At 33.5% G+C, this 22,538-nt stretch overlaps 1 protein-coding gene across 1 annotated transcript in view; it reads left to right on the top strand.

Annotated features, from left to right (window-relative positions):
* The window catches only part of XRCC4 (X-ray repair cross complementing 4), a 363,614-nt gene that overhangs the window by 247,969 nt on the left and 93,107 nt on the right, over positions 1–22,538 (top strand). Inside the window, exon 7 of the mRNA XM_027864217.1 lies at positions 7,929–8,076. Coding sequence (XP_027720018.1) covers positions 7,929–8,076 — 148 coding nt within the window. The remainder of the gene's footprint in view (positions 1–7,928; positions 8,077–22,538) is intronic.

Here is a 22,538-nt window from a genome sequence, read left to right as displayed (position 1 = left end):
GAGAGAGAGAGAGAGAGAGAGAGAGAGAGAGAGAGAGAGAGAGAAAATGTAATAGCTTCCAGGGATCATATTGCTTTCAGTTCTGGGTGGCACATTTTAGGAATAACATTGATAATCTGAAGTGAGTCAAAAGAAGTAACACTTTTATGATGAGAGGACTCAAAATCATGAGGTAAGAAAATCTCTTAAAGAAATTGTAGCTGTTTGGCCTAGAGAAGACAGAGGATAATCATTGCTTTCAAATATTTGAATGATTTCCATGCATAAATAGATTGGTCCCCAATTGTGGAGCTTTGACAAATGGATAGAAACCATGTGACATATTTAAGTTTGATATGATGAAGCATTTTTTTCTATCTAGAGTTCTCCAAAACTAGGATAGACTGTCTTGGGACCTGATGACCTCTCTGATACCAACTAGATCTAGTAGGGATCTGGCATGGTGCTTGTCACTAATACTGTAGCAGAAACTCATATATAGAAAGTTCATATGATGATTAACCTGTGAAGTCTATTTCTTTAGCTCTTGTTTTTTGTTTCAGGTGAAAGCATTAGGGGAAAAACAATTAGAATAGGTTTTGTTGGGTGAGCAAAATGAAGACCTTAAGTGATAATTTGAAGAATTATAAAGGTTTGGAAAATACCTCAGTTCAATTAAAAGTACCTAAACAATTGCTTTTTAAAATCACTTTTCAGAATGCTTATCTTGTACTGTTCTGATGGCACTTATTTCATTTTAATTTGTAGTTATTTTTGCAGACTTCATTTCCCCAACACTTTGTTGTTGTTTGAGGATGCTTCTTGTCCTCAGAGAGTTTATAATGTTGTGGAGAGATGATATGTTGTATGCACAAATAATTATTATCACTTGACTTCCCCATCATTCTACTCAGCACCATGTTGAAGTAAATATTTATTGAATAACATAACACTGAAGTTATAACATTGTTTATAACATTGCAGTTATAAAAATTAGGTAGCTTTTAAAAGTGAAATATAATTAAATCTTTGAAATATGACTTTTATGTAGTTTATGAATAAATTTAACATCGGCAACTTATCATTTTTCCATCCATGGACCTTACTGATATTTAATTTATCTTTTGTATCTCAACCCCTCTGACCCTTGCAAATGACATTGTGAATGTTAAATTTCCAAGACCTCTTTGGTTACCCTTCTGTCAGATGTTATTTCTCCTCATATCTTACTTTCAGCTGTGTTGACTGAGTGAGAAATGTGACTTCTGGGGAAAAAAAAACCCAACAATAACATACTTTTAAGGGTCTAGAGCACAGATAATTGATTATCAATTATTTACTGATTGCAAACGAAGAGATTAGTCCATTGACCTTCTATATAAAATGGTTATCAGTGCTTTTATGTAGATTACAGTGTAAAAATTATATAGTAATTTATTTAAAAATTTTAAATGCCCTGTTCTACTAATGGCAAAGGAAAACATAGTGTTGATTGTGATTAGATTAGAACACCCCACTTTAAGATATATGACTATTCTAAGATACTGGGAAATTTTTGCAGGGAGTAATTAGCCTTATCTCAATTTCTTTCCTCCAATAACTTTATTTCTACCAATAAGATACATTACCAAGATTGAAGATATAGAAAAAAAGTGGTTTTGTTTGTTTTATTTTGCCTTGGGGAAAAGAAAGGAATGCAATTTTTGAAGCTAAGCTTTTACATAGTGCTTTCAATACTCTAATTTAAGGATTTTTATCTAGATTTGATGCTTGTTTTGGTGTGAGGCATAGTTATGTTAGTGCAGCAGACAAGAAGTTCTCTATTGTGGTTCTCTTGCAATTACATTGGGTCAGAAAAATGGAAAATCACTATTTTTCTTACATATCACTTTCCTGCTTTTTAGAGATGTAGGAGAGGTAGTGAAGATCATTAATCATATTTTAGTTAAATTCTTTGGTTATCAACCAAAATCTGCCCAAATAATATGTAGGGCCAATCAAACCCCAATAATTATCTGTATGAATTATCTTTTGAACAACTTGTAGGTTTTAAAGGGAGAAAATTAGCCAAAATCCCAAAAGCAAATAAATTTTCACATATTACATATACATCTAAATATATATATTTGATATCATCATCAAATATTATAATCTATTGAGTGCAGATTAATACAATGAAATACAAAACATGATCCCTATTAGCATAATTTGCAGTTTAGTAGGAGATATGGGATATATATATTATGTATGTACACATATTATATATGTAAATACATACATAAAAGGATAAATTATATAAGATAGTGTCTTTTATATTCTAAATTAGTCATCTAGCTACTGTAGGCATTTAGAGGAGGCTAAAAGTTCTGTGGGCTAAGGCAGATTGAAAAATTTCACAGAAGAGTTTGTACTTGAGCTGGTCTTTAAAGGAATAAGACAAATATATTGCCTAGAGGGTTTGGGCCGTGTACCTTCTAAATAGAGGAAATGAGAACATAGGCGCTCAGTTCCAAATATGTATGGCTCTCTAGACTGTGTAGCACCTGTGCAATGGCAGGTTCCTGTAGGTTAGTAATGAGAAAGAATGTTGGCAAGGCAGTTTATGGAGCTCCATAAATGGCAGGTTGAAAAGTTTAGCTGTATTCTTTAGGAATTGAGGAGCAACTGAAGATTTTGGAACAGAGGAGAGGCCTGCCATAGAACTTCAACACCTAAGGCTTCATCATTGGGTACTTTAAGATACTGATTCTGAAGCTAAATGATTGCTAACATTAATAACTTTCCCTTTGGGATACTGATTTTTTTACATCTTCCCTGGGGATTTTGTTAGGCCTTCTAACGTGTTAAAGCCATGTATCATAAAAATAAATATTTAAAACTTAGGATTAAAAACAAGTTTCCTGATAACAAGTAACAAGACCAAACAAGCTAAGAAGTTGAAACTATTGAGCTTTGAGGGTTTGATAGTTGTAGACTTAAATTTACAAGATATGTTAATTCCTGGGATAAATCCACATTGCTGAAAGGTTAAGGAAGCCTCCAGAACATTTGATAAAATGTCATTTTATCTTGACATTGAAAGAGCTCTGGGAATCTCATACTGTGCCTCTCTCTCCTGTTGGAACATATCCCTCCCGGCCCCTGTGGAGCCCTTGTCAGATGGTAAGGAGAGCTCCTCTGTGAAAGCCTTCCTTTCCCCATTCCAAGGTTTATATATGAAGAGAACACATTTTCTAGTTATAGTGAACTTGATACATGAACTAAATATGTAATTTGTCCTGCAGCACTCTCAATGAACATTTGAAGAGTATGCAATAAGATCCAAATGCATGTGTTGGCAGGCCATCCCCCCTTCCCTTTTTCCAAGAGTTAAAGGACTAACTCTCTATGTTGTTTGAGATGAAGAGAGGTACGGTTTCAGCTACAATTCCTTCAAATGACCTTTGTTGCTCATGCTCTCCTAGCTTTAGTCACTTGGTTATATGACCCTGAATAGGAGTAAGGATGGAGCTGAAGGAATAAGGAAAAGAGGACAAGGATTTAGAGTCAAATAAACTGGCACAAGTTCTAAGTTAGAGAATTTTTTTTTTAATATTCTTTGTTTTATGGGATAGCTCTGAGGAAGGGATGGGATATAGGGAGGAAGTTTAGGCAATGTAAAATCAAAAGATAGCAATAAAATTATTTATTTTTCTTTAAAAAGAAGAGGAAAGGAAGGAAATTTATTTGAGGAGGGGATGGAGGATGGTCTTGAGAGTAGACTGTCCAAATTTCTCTGCCTGATTTATATAATTTGATACCACCCTGCCAATTCAACCTAATTTCCTCCTCCTTCTCCCCTTGTCAAGCAAGTTTCAACTCCATCCTCCATGGTCTCCATACTCATTCTGCTTTTCTGTTTCCTGACTCTAAAATGCACCTGGTTCCCCACTAAACAGGTAGAAGAAAGTTACAAAGTAGGAACATTAGACCTCAATGACTTGTGTTATCAGATTCATCCAGTAAGGAATAAGTCCTTGAGATCACAGATCATTACCCTTGCCACTCCCATATTCTAGTTCTGATTTAAATATTTTTTTTTCTTTTAGGGAAAGATACTTTCCTATTTGAAAATTGCTTCCATGCTTCTCTGCATACCTCCCACCTGACCCCAGAATACTATTAGGATACTTGAAATAAAAGAACTGCTTGGACATTTTATTTTACTCTGGAATTAGAGACATCGGGGTCATCCTGGGTTCTTGTCCTATGAGGACATCACAGTGCTATCCTAAAGATGATTAGTACATTAATATAATATCATTACTTGAGAAGCAAAAAATAAACAGATAGAGATTAGGGTTAAGAGGATGGGGATTAGTAAATTAATTATCCTGTTTATACTCTAAACAAACAAGCTCTCCTATTTATTTACATAAGTGTGTCTAACTGTGGGCAGTTAGTGACTATTAATAAATTAAATTTGCATTTTGTTGTTGCTCAGTCTTTCAGTTCAGTCTATCTCTGCCTGACCCCATTTGAGATTTTCTTGGCAGATACTGGAGTGGTTTGCCATTTCCTTTTCCACCTTATTTTACAGATGAGGAAAGTGAGGCAAAAAGGATTAAGTTACTTGCCCAGGGTCACAGAGCTAGTTTCTGAAGTCAAATTTGAACTCACATAGGTGAGTCTTCCTGACTGTAGGCTGGGCATTCCATCTATTGCAAAGTTTGAATTTCACAAGACTTGCATTTCTTTCTGGTAATCTGTTTCAGTCAATACAGTAATGTGAAATCTTTGATCTTAACTTAAAGCCTGAATTTAGCTAACATTTAACCCTTATCATTGAAATAGAAATTGAAAGAAACTTCCTTTTTGTGCTCACTATTCTCTCTAAGGATATGGCTTCAGTTGATTTTTAACCATCATCAGGCTCATACTCCCCAATGGGAAACCCAGAAATATAAACCTTTCTAGAAAAGCCCTCTGTGAGTTTTTGCAGTTATAAAAAAATTCTGGCCTCAGAATCAATCAATTCAAAATATTTGAGATGGTTAAATACAGTGCAAAATAAAGGTAGCATTTAAATTCCTCCTCTAAATCTGGACTGGTCACTTAACCTTTTGGTTTTTTTTGTTGTTTTTTTTTTATTTTTTGCCCCACGCATCTGTCTAGAACTTCTCTCTTATCTCATATATTTGTCATTTGTGATAATAAAGGAAATTACCATATTAGGAATTTCTCATGCTGATGAAATCATAGATTCTTTTCAGGTAGTCCTAAGTTTGCTAAATCCTTGCTCTTTCTATTTAACTAATTTTGTAATAAAATGGTTGAATTTGCATATTAAATAATATGTGTGCATGTCTATAAGCTGCACTAAGAAGATTAGTAAGTAGCTGTGGAAGACAGCTGCTTTGGTGGAAAGTGATAGACTCTGAGACTTCAGTTTGACTCTTTCCCCTTAATAGCTGTGTAACCATGGGGAAGTCACAACCTGCCTAGTACTCATTTTCATTGCATATGGGATTATATATAATACATACACATACACATATACATATCTACATATATAGTAACTATTTTATAAGGACATTGTAAAGATCAAATGTATGTATATAAGGTACTTCATAAATCTTAAAGAGTTGTGGAAGCATTATTATGTAGAAAGTTCTCTCATTATTAGCAAAAGCAGTTATCTTCAAAAGGAAGAGATGGAGTTCAAAAATAATACTTTCAATTAATATTGCTAAAAACATTCAAGGTCATTTGCAATCTTCTGTTTCGTGTGTATGGCAATGTTCATTTTATTTGGTGTTAAATTTATAATAAAAAATGTGGTTATTAATAGCTTTGCATCCTGGTAACTTACATCAAAGGTTCATTTTAAAGAAAGATATGAAGTACAAAAAATTGTTAATGATATAGTTCATTACTTCAAAGATTTAATATATTGAGGATTAAATTATGTCACTGATATATAGCTAGAAATGGAAAGAAAACATTTTAAGAAAGGCTTATAGCACAGTTTGTATGGCCGCTGTTAATATAGTCACCAAATGGCAACATTGTAAAGAGGCTCCAGTGTATTTGGGGAAAAGACATAAAAATGGTGCAATCTCTTTATAGATTAAATATTATGTTTATTGAATACTGGTATATATTTTGAAGAGACTAGCTAATAGAGTATTAATATGTGATTGTCTGGGTTAGAACACATCTTTCTCTATTTGGAAGACCCTCTGTACTGTTAACGTTCATTCATTTTAAAAATATCAAGGAAATAACTCTTGCCTTTGCTTTCTTCTCTGCTTTTCTAAATCATTGTACTTTTCAGTAATGCTATCCCTCTTCTAGTTTGCAAGTTGATCTGTGTCCCATCTATTATTAAAATGCCCTCTGACCCTGACCCTTTTGCTAACCTTTTCTTTCATATAAAAGTCCATCCTTTGCTGATTATATGAAAGGACTTCCTTTAGATGAGATTTTACTGGATTAAACATCAAGAAAAAAGCTTTCTCTTCCCTGATTTACTGTATTCATGATAATGGGCTTATCATTTGACCTTCTTTTACCATTTACCCCTTCTTCTTCTGCTCCCCCCTTTCTATGAATAATTGAAATAATGGACCTTATCTTCCTGGTTTTAAAAAAAAAAGTTGAATCTATATTAAAAATAGAAAGTTATAGATTGACTATATAGATTTATGCTTCAGGTAAAGGTTGGGCTTCTGAGACCACTTTCAAGTCTAATATTTTGTGAATCTGTGATTTTAAAAACTGAATATCCTCTAACAGCCCTTTGCTGACAAAGAAAGACTTAGTTTCTTTTAACAAATGATGATAACCTATTATTAGAGAGATCAAAATGAGCTTCCTAATATATTTGGGAAGTTGTATTTTTTGTAGTTTATATTATTTGTACCACTTATTTGATTTATACTACTATTTACCTTTTCAAGTACGTTTTTTTCAAGCCTACCTTCTCAACTATATTATAAGCTCCTAAGGGCAGCAACTACTGTATGTACTCTATCTGGATATCTCAAATACCTAACTTGGGTATTCCATAAATATATGATAATGAAGATGAGTGCGAGACAGTTGGCTCACTGTACATCCTTCTATAAATTAGTCTGCTTTCATCCACAAAGTAAGCATTGAGTGATATCTTAATCTAGTATGGAGCTTAAGCTACTCTTTTTTTTTTTTAGACTTAGGGCCCTGATTACTGTTTTTCCTTTTGTCTTTGCATCCCAACTTGAAGCACAGTGCCTTGCACACAGAATCAAAAAATTCTTGTTGGATTGTAGTGGATCTCTCCCATTGGATTGTGAGCAATTCAGGTTTAGATACTGACTTATGTTCATTTTTGTATTCCTTACTGTGCCCTGCACAACATTTGCCTCAGCAGATATTTGTTAGGAGGAAGGAAGGAAGGAAGTCAGCCATCCAGCAGACTTCATGTTACCTCTATGGCAGAATCGTTTGGTAAGGTGACAGACAACGCAATTCAAAAACTTTTTAAATTTTTTTTTTATTTTTTACTCTTTAGACTAGCTTCATGTCTATTAAACATTTTTAGGCACAATTATTTATATTATTCCAAAGGTATAGCCACTTTAGTGACATTTACTGATGTCAGCTCACTTTTTATATTTTTTAACTTCATATTTTGTTGAGTCCACAGTGAATCTCAAAGCTGTGAAACTAGAACTAAGGAAAAAAGAAAAAAAGATGGTACTAAGATCAAAAGCTAAAGCTGTATTTTCCTCAATTGCCAGAGAAACATAAAGCAGGGATTTTAATTTTTTTATTAGATGTCAATACAAAAGGTAAAAAAATAAGCACCAAGGTCTCACTTTACTCACAAATGTTTTCTATAGCTTGAAAATAATTTTGACTTTAGTTATTTTAAAATTTCCTTGCATTGTTGGGTCACTTTCTTGTTTCCTTTCATTTCATTTTAGCCAATTTTAGCCAAAACAATTCCATTATTTCAAGTCCAGATGTCACAGATATTGCACCAAGTAGAAAGAAGAGGCAACGGTTGCAGAAAAAAGTTGATACAGAACCTCAACTGGTTGATCAGAAACCACCTCTTCAAGAAAAGGAAAAGTAAGTAATTTTTCATTTAATTCTTATGGTAAGGTAAGTTAATTTGTGTTAGCATAGCTAAAGTTTGTTTTTATGAAAGATTCACATTCTACCATAGCAAAATGCACATTGCTTAACTCTGTTTTTCTGTTTATATGAAGACCAGGACCTTCTGCCCCACTCCCTCCACCCCAGTGTTGGGCTAAATTGGAGGGAATGTGAAATGCTTAGATAAATAGAGTTACCCTAGCAATTATTTCTTATTCTCTGAACCATAAGTGCTGAAATTATCATTTAAAAAATTCTTCTGGTGTTTCCAGGTTAATTGGAAATAGCATATAGAATACTAAAGATCTTGGGATCATATGGAGTTCAGCTCCATTGCACAATTCAAAATTTAATGTTTGAATCAGAATTTGTAACTTGAGGTGCTAAATTCAAGTAGATACCTCCATTGTTAGCATTTTTTGTTTCGGTTGTATTTTGAGATTTTTCTTCTCACTTTCTGTTCCTTTTTATCTTATTAACCTGCAAACATGGCAAAGAGAAGAATCCCAGTTGAGTTTTAATGAGATGACAATCTGGATTAAATGTAAATCAGATTCCATCTATCATATGATGTTTTAGATAAGAGCCCAAGTTGATTTACATGATCCCTGGAGCAGGTTTGTCTGGACCCCAAAAGGAGACATTCTTCCACTGTTACTCATATTCTTCATTTCTCTGCCCAATCCTGGATTCTGTTCCTATTGTTTTTTAATAGTGAAAGTCTCATTCAGTAAAGACCAGAAAACTTGCATTTTATAAAAATAAAAAAATCAGAGGTTAAATCACACATAGCATAATGAGCAAGAAACAGTCCAAAAATACTAAAAGAAAAACAGCCAAATTATTTCTGTAAGCAACCCTGGGAAAAGCAGTGTTACTGAAGTAGTTTAAGAAATCATGAATATTCTAGACTAGAACATCTGATTCTATATTGTTTATATAATATAGATTGTCAGGATTTAGAAAATAAAACATACAGAAATTTCTCATAAGTTCATAAAAATAATGAGCTTACATTTATACAGCACTTTAACGTCAGGTACATATTCACATCTCATCTTCACAATTGCCCTATGAAGAAAGGTGCTGTTATTATCCTCGTTTTGCATATCAGGAAACTGAGGGTCACAGAAACCAAATCACTTGCCCAAGATCACAATTAGTAAATGTCAGAGGAGGGAATTAATCCCATGATTTTTTGACTTCTAGTTCAGCTCTTTATTCTTTGTTCCATAACACCACTGTATTGAAGTCCCATGTGCTAGATTTTATTTCTGTATTAATAACCAAAGTTTGGATTGTTGAGTCTGCTTATAATTTCTAGAACTAAGGCCTTGCTAAAAACTGTTCATGGTTTCAGATACAGTGTAGAAAGAGAAGAAAGTGTGAGTCTAAATCAATGGACTAAATATTTTCATTTTGTATTTTAATGTAGATATTTCACATTTTGTTTTACCCAGGCAAATATAGTATTTATTTTCACATTCAATGAGCATATCCAAGTTTATTCAGTATACCTATATCTAATATGAAACAATTCATCAGAGCTGCCCTTGAGTAAAAATGAAAAGGTGTCAAAGAGAATTTTAAATATCCAAGAATATTGACTTCAATATTTATCAATCAAAAAGTTGTATGGGGTTTTACTTCAGTCTCCATTAGTTGCCCAGCCTAACAATATCTGTTGCCGAAATATAATAGTGAAAGGAATGAAACTCTGTCCTTTTTCTTTGTTATATTTTGTGTTATTTTCATATCTTCCTTAGGAGAACTTGAAATATTATTTTATTATTTGCTTAATTCATTGCAAGCAATTGAAATGCACCTTTTTATCTAAACATTTACAAATCTCCCTAGGCCTTTGCTTTCACAAACTATTGGGAAGCAAGTTTTTCTGAATAACTTATTTTACCTGATAACCTAATCCCTTAGGTACTGAGATATCATATTACAATTTTCTATATTTTGAATGAAATCTTTAAACACTTTCTATCACCTCCCTCCAAGCCATTCTAAACATAACATAATTTAACCTTTTGTTAGACTCGAGGTGGTTGTTATCAACATTAATTATTATGATGTGCTGTAGATGCAGATTCAGATGGCTTGAGCCATCTGACTCCAGAAGTGGCTGCCAAATTGGTAGACCAAAGTCTAGAACTAGCTTCTCTTGTGTGTTTCTCACTCACTGGAAAATTATCTTTTTCACTGTTGCTACTAGTGCTGTCTTTCTTTTTAGCATCATCAAAAACCTTATCTGTGATTGTCCAAAGAGACAAAGTTTCCTGAATATGCTGTTTATATTAAGTGACTTGACTGTTGCTCAGATCACCTAATGTTAACAGAGGAGGAGATCTTAGTCCTACTAGGTATTGTCTGTTATGTTACTTGATGGCTCTAGTATATATTCTGAGATTTATCTGGGTCTCTTCTGTTCTGAAAATATTACATTGTTTGTTCTCAGGAGGTGGTATTGGGAGGGTGGGGGAGCAGGAAGAGTGTGCCTTATTTAGTCAATCAACAAGTACATATTAATAACTCAATTGGGAGGTCAACAATATAAGTAAAAATTGGCTGCACTTAACTAGCAGCTAGGAGATTCAGACCTCTTTTACTGTCTCTTCTTCCCTGACAGATTAAGAGAAGGGTAGAAGCAGGATAGCAAGCGTCCCACATTTCTGAGTGCTACCATCTTGCAGCCACAGCCCACCAGAGTCATGGAGAAAGTGGAGGGTGGGCAGTTGGCATCCAAAGGTCAAACACACTGGCTTGTTCCTCTTCACTTCCCTGCCAAGGCATGCTAGATGAAGAATCTTTTCTGGCTTCTACTTCCCATGAGTTTCAATACTAAGTTTAAAAATAAAGAAGTTACTAAACAGTTAAACTTTGGAACAGAATCTATTTAGCAATTTCTGGAAACTAATGTCCCTTTGGCAACATTCTCCTGGTAGTAGCACAGAAGCCAAGCGGTTACATAGAAAAAAAAAATTAATCAACTGAAAAAAATGTGTAATCAACATATATCATTCTAAACTCTATATAGTTTCTCATTACAGTCACCTAATTAAACATAATTCCAAAATTATGGATGATTGGTATTTCTATAAGTACTTTCTAAACTCAGATAATGTATTTTTTATGGTTTGTGTTTTTAAAATCTTAGCAATAAGTTTATTAAAATGTTGTTTACCATTGCTAATGTTTGGGTAACAAAAGAAGAAAAGAAATTTCTTTAAATATGAATTTTTCAGAAGATTAAATGCCATTAGTATCATCTAATACATAAAATAATATTCAGTAAAGGTTGAAATTAAATTGAATTTAAATGAAAGGATATAACATTTCATGAAAGAATATGAATAAAAAGTTAACTCCACACTTATACTTTAATTGCTCTAACTTCTAAAAAATCATGGTACCAGGACATTCTAATTTATTGGATCTAATTTTAATAAAAAAAAAAACCTGGGCTGTGACTATATAAACTATTCTTTTAGATTATAAATTCCTTGAGGGCAGAGACTACTTTGAATTACCTACACATTGGACAATAAGTTCAATATTTCTAATAAGTATTGTTGAAAGCAGCAACATGTCTGTTTTATTTAGTGCAGATTAAATCACCTTTCAGAAGTATTGTCAGTCTTCATGCTGAGTTGGCAAAGGGGTCCAATATCTTGAATATTTTCCCAAATTTCTTCTTTAAGAGCATTGAAAAGACAGCAGCTCCTATGCAACCAAAGATTTTTGAGTTCCTAAGTAACATGAGTGAAGAGTTTCCTGAGGTGGCAAAGTTATTTCAACAAACATTTCTAAGTTTCTTGTTATGGTAATTAGTCATAATTTTCATTTAAATAGAATATGTGTGTGTCATATACACACATATATGTATATATACTCACATATGAGAATAAACATGTACATACAACTATGTTGTGTGTAACATTAACATTCTCTTGATATGAAAATGCTGCTTATAGAGGAACACATGGTAGGAATGGAAAGGGATGCACAGAGTAGTGAATGGGTTTTTCTGACTAAAGGAGGTGTGAATGCTAACGGTTCTTAGCTGTGGGGCATGGTAAATTAAAAAAAAAGAGAGAGAGTGAGAGTTGAGAAACTCCCAGCTAAAGGGGACAAAAAAGAGCAGAAGAAGGCTGAGCAATAATCAGTCAACATTTATTAAATGCCTACTATGTGCTAAGCATTGTGCTAGTACTGGGGATGCAACATACAAAGAAATATATAAAAAGCAAGCTATATATAAAGGATCAATAGGAAATAAGTAACAGAGGGAAGGCACTAGAATTAAAAGTGGTTGTGGGAATGGAATTTTAGTTAGGAGTCACCCAGGTGAAGCATAAAGGTTTGTCAGAGGAAAAATTCAACAAAAGCCTTGTGTGCACCACATGACCTACCAATATTTATTCTAGAAAGTAGGCTAACCACAACTCCCCAAGGAACCTAGCCTGGGCAGACTGACTTAACTAACAGCACCAGTGTGCAGCCTGAGCTCTCTAAGGCCAAAAGAACACTTAACTGAAGTACACGTGGAGTGAGCTTCACTGACTGGTCAGAAAGTCCAGGGTGGCAAGAGCAGCAGAAAAGTAGCTTCAGGCAGCAGATTGTTACAGTCCTCATTTGTGTGCTTGGTGATTTGGTCACAGCAGTCCACAGGTAGCTTCTGGGAAGAGTGATGTCTGCAGAGGCAAAGCTTCTGTGATTGACAGCTATAGAGGAAGCAGTTGATGACTGGACAAGAGTAACTTCAGCAAGTGGTACCTGAGGAGGCAGGGAATTAATGGGATGACTTTCCAGCAGCAGTCCTCACTCCAGGGTCCTTAGAGTGTGTTTCCCCTCTCCCATCCCCTACAGAATTTGTTCCTTTTCCTCATAGGTAAGACAGAGTGGATAGAGCACCAGGCCTGGAAGCAGGAAAATCTGGGTTCAAATTCAGCCTCAGACACTTACTAGCTGTGTGACCCTGGGCAAGTCACTTAATTCTGTTTGCCTTAGTTTCCTCATCTGTCAAAAGAGCTCGAGAAGGAAATGGCAAACCGCTCCAGTATCTTTGCCAGGAAAACCCCAAATAGGGTCATGAAAAGTCAGATATGATTGAAAAATGACTAAACAACAACAAAGAGAAGTCTATGGGGGAGTTTATTTCTCACTCATTTATGAAGGGTTAAGAATGATTTCATTAAATGGGATTTCCTGTTAGTGGTGTTTTGTTTCCACCTTCAATGATGTGCATTGATACTGACCCTCTGGTGAATTGCCTGAGTAGCATCTGCACTGAATGAAGGGTAGGGGTAAGGAGGTAGAGAGAGGACAGGATTGTGGTAGTTTCAGCTGTATATTTCCACCCACTTGGAACCTGCATGGTATAGGGATCTCAGGGTGTCGAGATACCCCAATTAGATAAGCCTGACTGGTAGTTGTCTGATCCTAAGCCTGTGAGTGATATTAAATTCTTCCCTAAGACCGTCTAATACCATATTGATACTTGGTGGTCCAAAGGATAGAGAGCTGGGCCTGAAATCAGGAAGATCTGAGTTCAAATGTATCCTCAAATATTTATTAGCTTTGTGACCCTGAGCAAGCCAATGAACCTCTGTTGGCCTCAATTTCTTCAACTGCAAAATGGGGGATAATAAGAGCACCTACATCCCAGAGTTGTTTGAGGATCAAATGAGATAACTTTTGTAAAGACCTTGGCACAGTGCCTGGCACATCGTAGGTGCTTAATAAATGCTTGTTTTCTTTCCTTCCTTAGTAGCCATGCAGCAAAAACTACATTTATTGTAAGGCTACTTGGCCACATTGTCATTGAGGTCATAACTAAATTGATACAGAAATGAGGTTATTATGCAGTTATTGATGCAAAAGATTGAAGCTATGACATTTTCAACAGTGTAGAATACAAGATGAGTTGGTAATTGCTACAGTAACATTTTTTAAAAAAAAAGATTTTTTTGTGATGTGTTTCATAGAGTTTCTGGCTAATATATTAACTGTACTTTTCCTAGACTTCTATTTTTTTCATCTCAAGACACTCTCTCTCATTGTGCGATATTTCAATAATTATTTTGCTTTGTCTTAAGCATAGCAATTTAAAAATATGTAATTCTCTTTTTTTAATTCCACTTTGTCTATTGAATGTTCTGCAACTTTGGATTCTACAAAATAAGGCTTCCATTCATTTGAATCACAGGAAACTAGTAAATTGAAAACATACCACAACTTACGTAGCGTGGTTAAAGAGATGATAGTTTAAATTGGCATATGTTAGCAAGATTGAGGAACAGAAGAGAACTGCTCATTTTGGTCTTCCATATCCTTCACCTTTTTTTAAAATAAAAATACTTTTATTTTTAAATTTCTGGAATAATTTAATGTTTTCCTACTTCCTGAAAGACTCTGAAACCTTTGAATCTAGTACATATTGATAAATATTCATTAAAATAGTGTGACTGATATATACAATATGAATGTGCTTTTATATTCTATGGGGAGCAGTCATACTTTTCTGTCAATGTGTTAGCACTCAGGGTGAATCTTCAACATAGCCATATTCTACTCATTCCTTGCTATTTATTATCTACCTACATAAAAATTATTTAGTAGAATTCTTTCTAATTTACTTTCTTAATTCCATCCCTGGAGCATAATGAATAAACTCGTAGAAACTAGAGATGTCACACAAATTGCTTTTGTATTCATCAGACTTTTTGATATCCTTAGATAAGGTCCTATGGTTCAATAAGCACACTTTTAAAAATAGCCTTAATGCAGATAAAAAACTATATAATACATATTTTAATGGATAGTTAGAGAAATCCTAAATAATGCTACTAGGCCTTATTCAGCAATCAAATCTAGTCATTGATAAGGGCTTATTTTATTACACCTCAAATGAAAAAAAATAGTGAAAAGAAGAATTAAAGTACCGCGTTGCTACAGTGTAAAAAGTGTGACAGCTCTGAAGTCAGAGGACGTAGGTTCAAATCTTTATTTTGATATGTCCTATCCTTGTGCACATGGGCAAGTCACTTAACTTTTAAAACAATAGAGTTGCTCTGTGTACCCTCAGAGTTCCCTTCCAACTCTGGATCTAATCCTATAACTCACTTTTCTAATGTCTGAATAATAATGTAAAATGAATTGGCCAGAATCCTGTTTGTTGGAAGGTAATAAAAGGAACTCTCCTAATGGTATTAATCCAATATTCTATAAATTAAACTGTGGCCGCATTTGTGAACCAATTAAACCATTTTGACTAAGTCATGTTTTAGTTAGTTAATGGAGTATTAACTGATTGTTAAGCCAAACTGATTTGGTTTTTACTTTCTGTCAAGGAGGTAGAAAACCAAAGGCAAAATTATGAAGAAAATAAAGTTGCCCTTGCCTCCCTTAAAATTGTCCTTTGGTCTCTCTCTCCATGCATAACAATCCTATTTTCTCTTCATTCTATGTATCAACTATCCCATATTGGTAGGGCCCTTTTCTTACACCACAAACAATGTATTAGTTGATGTTGATTGAAGATAAAACTCCTTACTTAAGGTATTGAAATTTGTATCTTACTAGAGACCAAAATCCTTTTTAGATCCAAAGGCATAAAACTTATTTCCAAGTCCCAGGACAAGATGATGAGGGAGGGATTTGTAGTTCAAAGAGCCTTTCTGAGGTCTCTAGAATCCTATCACTTAGGAAGTTGACTTCTTTTCTAGTGGTCCTGGTAGATGTCCACAATAGTTATTTCTCAAATGAATTATAATAGGATATATTGATGTAATAAGCCCCTCAAAGAGCAATTTTATGTTTTCTCAGTTAAAGGATTAGACCCCTTATAAGTAGTTCATGTCAGGGGAAAAAAAAGTTGTTTTCATATGCAAGTCTCCATTTCTCCATAAATTTTTCCATCAGGCAATTAGTAACATAGGTTTTATGCAAATTTCATAGCCACAATAGCCCTTTAACTTCTGCTTTCTTTTGACCATCAGAACATGAATTTAATATTTAAATAATGTTAAATAACTTCTTAAGACATTATTAAATAGTTACTCTGCTCAGATGTGCCCTTTATTATCTAGCTTCCAAACATCACTCAACTGAAGGTTTTTTTGATTGATAAATCTGATAAACTTTTCTCAGCCCTTCTCATTTTGATATATCTGCTGTATTTTGACCCTGTTGACCACCCTCTCCTCTCTGAGTTTTCATGTTACTGTTGTCTCCTGGTTTTTCTTCTACCTGTATGGACCAGAGCAGTGATTCTCAAACTTCTTAATCTCAGGATGCCTTTATATTCCTAAAAGTTATACTACCAAAAAACTTTTTTTTATTTAAATTATATCAATCAATATTTACAATATTAGAAATTAAAATGTCTTATTCTTAGGAAAAGTTTTGACCTTGTAGACCCCCCTGATCATGTCTTAGGGTAAGATCCTCAGGGATGCCCATCCCATACTTTGGGAACTGCTGTCCCCAAAACATCTTAAACTCAATATGACCAAAACTCAATTCATTATCTCTCCTCAAAACCTTCCTCTCTTCCAAACTTCATTATTTCTACCAAAAGTATCTGTCATCCTTCTGGTAATCCAGATTTGTAATCTCAGTATTATTCTCTTCTTCTTATTCTCACTTCACATATTCAGTCAATGGTCATAGCGTGCCATTTCTACATCTACAACATATCTTGAATCCAACCATGGCTACCACATTAGTTCAGGCTCCCATCACTTCTGATCTACATTATTCCAACAATCTTCTAATGGCTCTCCCAGGCTTGGCTTGTCTCTCACCACTTCAATCCATTTGCCATGCTGTTGCAAAGTAATTTTCCTTAAGGGTATTTCTGACAATGTCACTTCCCTTCTCAATCAACTTCAGCAGCTTCCAGTTGCCTCTAGCCGAAAATATAAACTCCTCTTGAGCTTTTAAAGTGTTTCACAACCTAGTTTGGTTCATTCTATGTAGTTGTATCTCCAATGGCTAGCAAATAGTAAGCACTTAAACACTTAAACACAAGATTGGTTAATAGGCTTAAATGCATATCCTGAAATAACCTTTATCAAACAAGAAAGTAAATTAGTTGTAGCCTAATGTAACCCAATTTGCAGTGAACACAATATTTAATATATTTTTAAAGTTCTCATTTTTATTTGAATGACTGTTAATGGTATTTATGTAAAAATGGTATCCATTAGCCAACATTATAGTATAGTGTTTGACCTTGGGTATGTCATTTTATTCCTTTGGACCTTAGTTTTCTCCTCGCTCTAATTTTATTATCCTACTGTAGTCCTCCCCATATTTCTATTGTCCATGATACTGATTTTGAGTAAGCCAGACTTGACAGGGTGTTCAGAAATTCTAACAGTATTTCAGAAATTCACTTTCTTATGAAATTAATTGGGCTATGGTTTGTTTCCACAGAGTCTTTAGATTGGTCTGATGATGCTCATCATATGCCAAAATGTAGTGACTAATATCATTATTTTCAAATCAAATGGAATTGATTATACAGTACATTCTATAATTTGGCAACATTAATACCTAACCTCATAAGATATTATCTTACATTGTAATTCTGTGAAATATGACATATGTTGTAATGCAGTTTATTAAGGAAGTGACAGTAACTTTAATTGAAGAAATAATAAATTAAATATTAATTTTAATGTCTGGTGCATTGCATATAGTTTTTTTCTAATGAGTATATTCCATGGGTCTATGATTGTGATTGGCTGGAAAACATTTTCATTTAAAAGAATCTGATTAAACTCCAAAAGAGGTTGATCAGCTTAAAGAGCAAACTTAGCCCGGAAAGTCAGTTTCAGAAAAAGAACAGATGAGATCCATGTCTACAGTTTTTTCTTGGCTTTGGCTGTTTCATTTGCTTTCTTTGATTAGGGTTGACCACTTGTGCTGGCATATGTTCACCCTGATCTAGAATGAATGTATTACTAACCCAGTGTGTTCTATCACCATAACATGCCAGAATTATAGAATATTGAATAATTTCTTCAGAAGAAAAAATACATATTTTCAAAATGAGAAGCAAGAAGTTATGATGTTGTATTTGAATTGGCAATTTAGTTCATTCTGATTTCTATTAATAGCCGTTTGTAGTGATTCTGAAGTGACATTCTCTTGAGGATGTATTTTTGTATAAAGACAGAAGAGGAGTAATATTCTTATCTTTAATAAAATCCCTCAACAATCCCTTTGAAACCAAGGATGGAATCTTTTGACAGAAGAAATTATTAAGACATGACTAATATGTTATTCAAGACACTGTAGTAAAAAAAATTTTTTTAAGTGTTTTTTTCTTTTGTTCTAGAATTAAATTAGCTTTTTATGAGAACTTGAAATTCAAAATTGATTCTGTTCCTTTTTACCACTTTTGTTTTCTTTTTCAGTACTAAGATTACTTGGAAGAGAAATTTCTTAGCATTAGAGTTTATTTTAAAATGTGTGCATAAAAACATTCACAACCCAGCACATTGATTCCAGTGAATATGAAATGTGTTAGCATTGTAACATCTGAAATATGAAAAAAAATTTTAAATGCATAAAGATTTAAAGTGTTTTTACTCCTGAAAGAAGTGATTCTTCCAATTAGTGATTAGTGAAGTTATTTTTCAAGGTGAGATCTATTTTTTAACAGACATAAATCCCCCCAAAAATATCAGCACATATGTGAGGGTGAAATCGCCCAACCCAGATCCTATTTTATCGACAGCTGTGCTATAGTGGGGAAAAAAGTAGTGGCCTAGCAGTTCAGACACATGGGTCCTAGTCTTGTGGCTTCTGTGAAACCTCACCTCTCTCAACCTCAGTTACTTTTTCTGTGAAATAAGTGGGTTGCACTGGGTGTTTTCTAAGGTCATTTCCAGATTTAACAGTCTATGATTCTGATCTGCCTGATCCTTAAGTAGCAAATTAGAAATTCTTTTGCTTTGTCCTCACTCAATTTAACCTACTTCTACAAAATTATAATGTTACTATGAAATTTTGAGGTATCATTCCTGCATTGTTTTAAGTGTTCTTTCTTGGTGTGCTAATTGCCACAATTTCACATAAGTTTAGAAGAAAGCTTGGGGAATTGAACTCTCTATTTATTTTATCTTTAAATTGAACTAGAAATTTGGGAAAAAACTTTCCTATAATAGTTCTGGTATTTTCTGGTTATGACTAGTTTATAAATGCCACAAGAAGTTACTAGATTGAAATACTTTCACTCTTCTCCCAGTTATAGTCAAAACCAAGAAAGGCAGAGCAAGTCGTAATCTATATTTTAAGCTAATCAATTATTTTATGTTTCAATGATAGTCTGGTCTCTAAACCAGCCTTTTGTTCTACATAATTATAATACCATTTTGATTAGGAATTTTGAAGAATAAGATTTGATTCATGATAGATTAAGTAATATTATTAAATATCAGACTGGTATGTCTCCTATATTAGACATTGGCAAGAGAAAAAAAAAACTTGGAAAAATTTACTGATTTTATAACCCATGGGAAATGTTAGTAAATCAAGTTGTAGTGAATACAAATTCTGTAAAAACATTAGCAAAGAGTTAAACTATTGTGATACAATTGGAAAATTGTAAAAATCATTTCCATATTTCATCTATTATTTATGGATATGGTATGTAGTAGTAGAAAGTTTTTGTTTCCTTTGAAAACATTTCTATGTGCATTGTTTTCTTTCATATGTTTTTATATTTTAAAAGCTTATTAGAGTAACTTATTTCTAAACTATTATTCTTTAACAAGTAAATAGCTTCTTATAGTTTTAAACTATTTTACAAATTTAATATCCATGGCCTTCATAATGGTTATAAGAAGTAGGTGAATATTGTCATCACATTTCAGATTTCCACCTGAAAAAACATTGAAAGTGGTCTTTGGAAACTAAGGCAGTTTCAACTCCTTTTGACAGTGGAGTTCTCATGTTAATCCTTAAATCCTAACCAGACCATCTATAGGCCCTCCTTGGTAATGAGTATAGTATTCTACAAATGTTGTTGAGTTGTTTTTCAGTCACATCTGACTTTCTGTGACCCCATTTGGAGTTTCTTAGCGGCAAAGATACTGGAGTAGTTTGCCATTTCCTTCTCTAGCTCAGCTCATTTGATAGATGAGGAAACTGAGACAAACAGGGTTAAATGACTTGTCCAGGGTCACATAGTTTAGTGTCTGAGGCCGCATTTGAATTCAGGTCTTTATTTCAGGCCCAGCGCGTTATCCACTGCACCACCTAGCTGCCCCTAAACACTTAACTTGACTACCATACTATCTGAAGGACCAAAAGGATATTATCAACAAAGGGCAGCTAGATGGTGCAGAGAATAAAGCATTGTACTTGGAATCTGGAAGACCTAAGTTCAAATCCTACCTCACACAATTACTAGCTACATGTCCCTGGGCAAGTCACTTAACATTTGTTTGCCTCAGTTCCCTTATCTGTAAAATGAGGACAATAGCACTTTCAGGGATGATGTGATGATAAAATGAGATATTTATAAAGTGTTTTACAACCTTAAAGCGCTACATAGATTCTAGTTACTATTATTTATAATGTTGTAGAGATTTTACACACTCAATTCACTCTGAACATTTCTCTTAAGTTATTGTAATTGTGTTAGCTATTTCAGGATTGTAGTGACCCGACGTCTCTATTTTTTCAAAAATGTTCCTGTTTATACAGTGTTTTGTCTAGTGCCCTGAAAAATTCCACATCAGGGGAAATATACTTTTTAAAATTTTACAGATATACCTAACAACCATATATAAAACCAAAGAGCTAACTATAGAGTTGCTATAAATCAATCAATAAGAACTTATTAAATGCCTACTATATATCAGGCACTGTGCTAGGTGCTAGGGATACAAGTAGCAGAAATGAACAATCTCTACTTATGCAATTAAAGAATGCAAATTGGTATTTCACTTATATATATATATATATATTTGTGCATATATATAATATGTGTATAATATACATGCATACATGTAACAAGTGTGTACATGTTGTATATGTATATATAAACTATTTAGAGAATATGAACCTTTATCCATGGTAAATTACTAACACATTGAATGTAAAGCCAGAATATGTTTGTTTTGGTTATTAAATAATAGCTTCATTTATAGAAGACTTTAATTGTATCATAATATTTCCCTTAGTTTCAAAAGAAATGGAATAGTGAATTTCTTTTTTTTTTTTTAAGGTAGATTTTTATTAGCTTCATTCTCTGTCTACTTAACTACTCTGTGGTTCTCACTTTGGTTCCTTCATGTTTTGATTAATGGCGCTTTGGGACTGCTCCAAAATACACAGAATATGTTTGATATACTTCAAAGATTATTTATTCATTGTGTTCATCGTTGATAATAATTAAACATCAATTATTTAAAATTTTATGTTTTTCAAATAAAGTCACTGATTATGTATTTTTAAAAGAGATATTTAAGTTATTTTTAAAGTGTTCAGAAAGTTAAAAAAGATTGTAATAAGGTAAAAAAATTCAACAAAGATTTAAAACATATTAATGCAATTTTCAACATTAACCATTCTAAGGTCTTTTAAAGCATCAATTCAGTTTTTCTTTAGGGCTTTACATTTTCTTTAGTCAGATATCACAATTCCCATTAAATATGCAGAGTATTAATTTACAGCTTGTGCATTTTAATGAAAACTACATAGGTGATTTAAAAAAAAATTCACTTCTTCTCATATTTATAATGTGGACTGGTAAGGACCCTTACCACAATTCCCAGAGGCTGTTATAAGCATTTAAATTTCAAATCACTGACAGACGTGATTTCTGTTGAAATAAAACATCAGAACACCCTCCTAGAGTATTTGCTTTCCATGTTTTAGATTAAGGAAATATATCATATGCTTTATATTTTCTATTTATTTTCCTTCTATCATTTTGAGGTTGGTTTTTTTTTAACATGAAGTTCTTCAAAACCCAGATAAATAATTTATTATTTGATGTCCTTTGTACTCTTCCCCACAAAAGAAGGTATGTACTATTAGTATATTTGATATCTTATCCCTGAAATATAGTAATCAGCACAAATAGCTCTCTGATCATAATGCATGATTTATTTTATATACTTTAATACTCTGATAGATCTGGAATTTGACTAGTGTAACTGCTCCCTCCACTAACGTGCAGCTTACCTCTTCCCTGTCATCTATTCTTAGATGATTCTTCTGTGTTCAATAAATCCACTGTAAAAGTTTTATCCAACATGCTTGAGACTTTACTTTCCCTTTGTTGTCTCTCATTGGTACCATATCACCAGCCCACCTTTCTGTCTTTAACAGTTTTATACCATGTCTTCCATGTGGTCTCCTTGGTAACTGACTACAGTTTAATTATGCCCATCATATGTCTTTCC

This window comes from Vombatus ursinus, unplaced genomic scaffold (assembly GCF_900497805.2).
Source record: "Vombatus ursinus unplaced genomic scaffold, bare-nosed wombat genome assembly UNPS02014774.1, whole genome shotgun sequence".
Lineage (NCBI taxonomy): Eukaryota > Metazoa > Chordata > Mammalia > Diprotodontia > Vombatidae > Vombatus > Vombatus ursinus.
The sequence above is the reverse complement of the archived record's forward strand: the minus strand, read 5'-3'. Positions and strand labels throughout refer to the sequence as shown.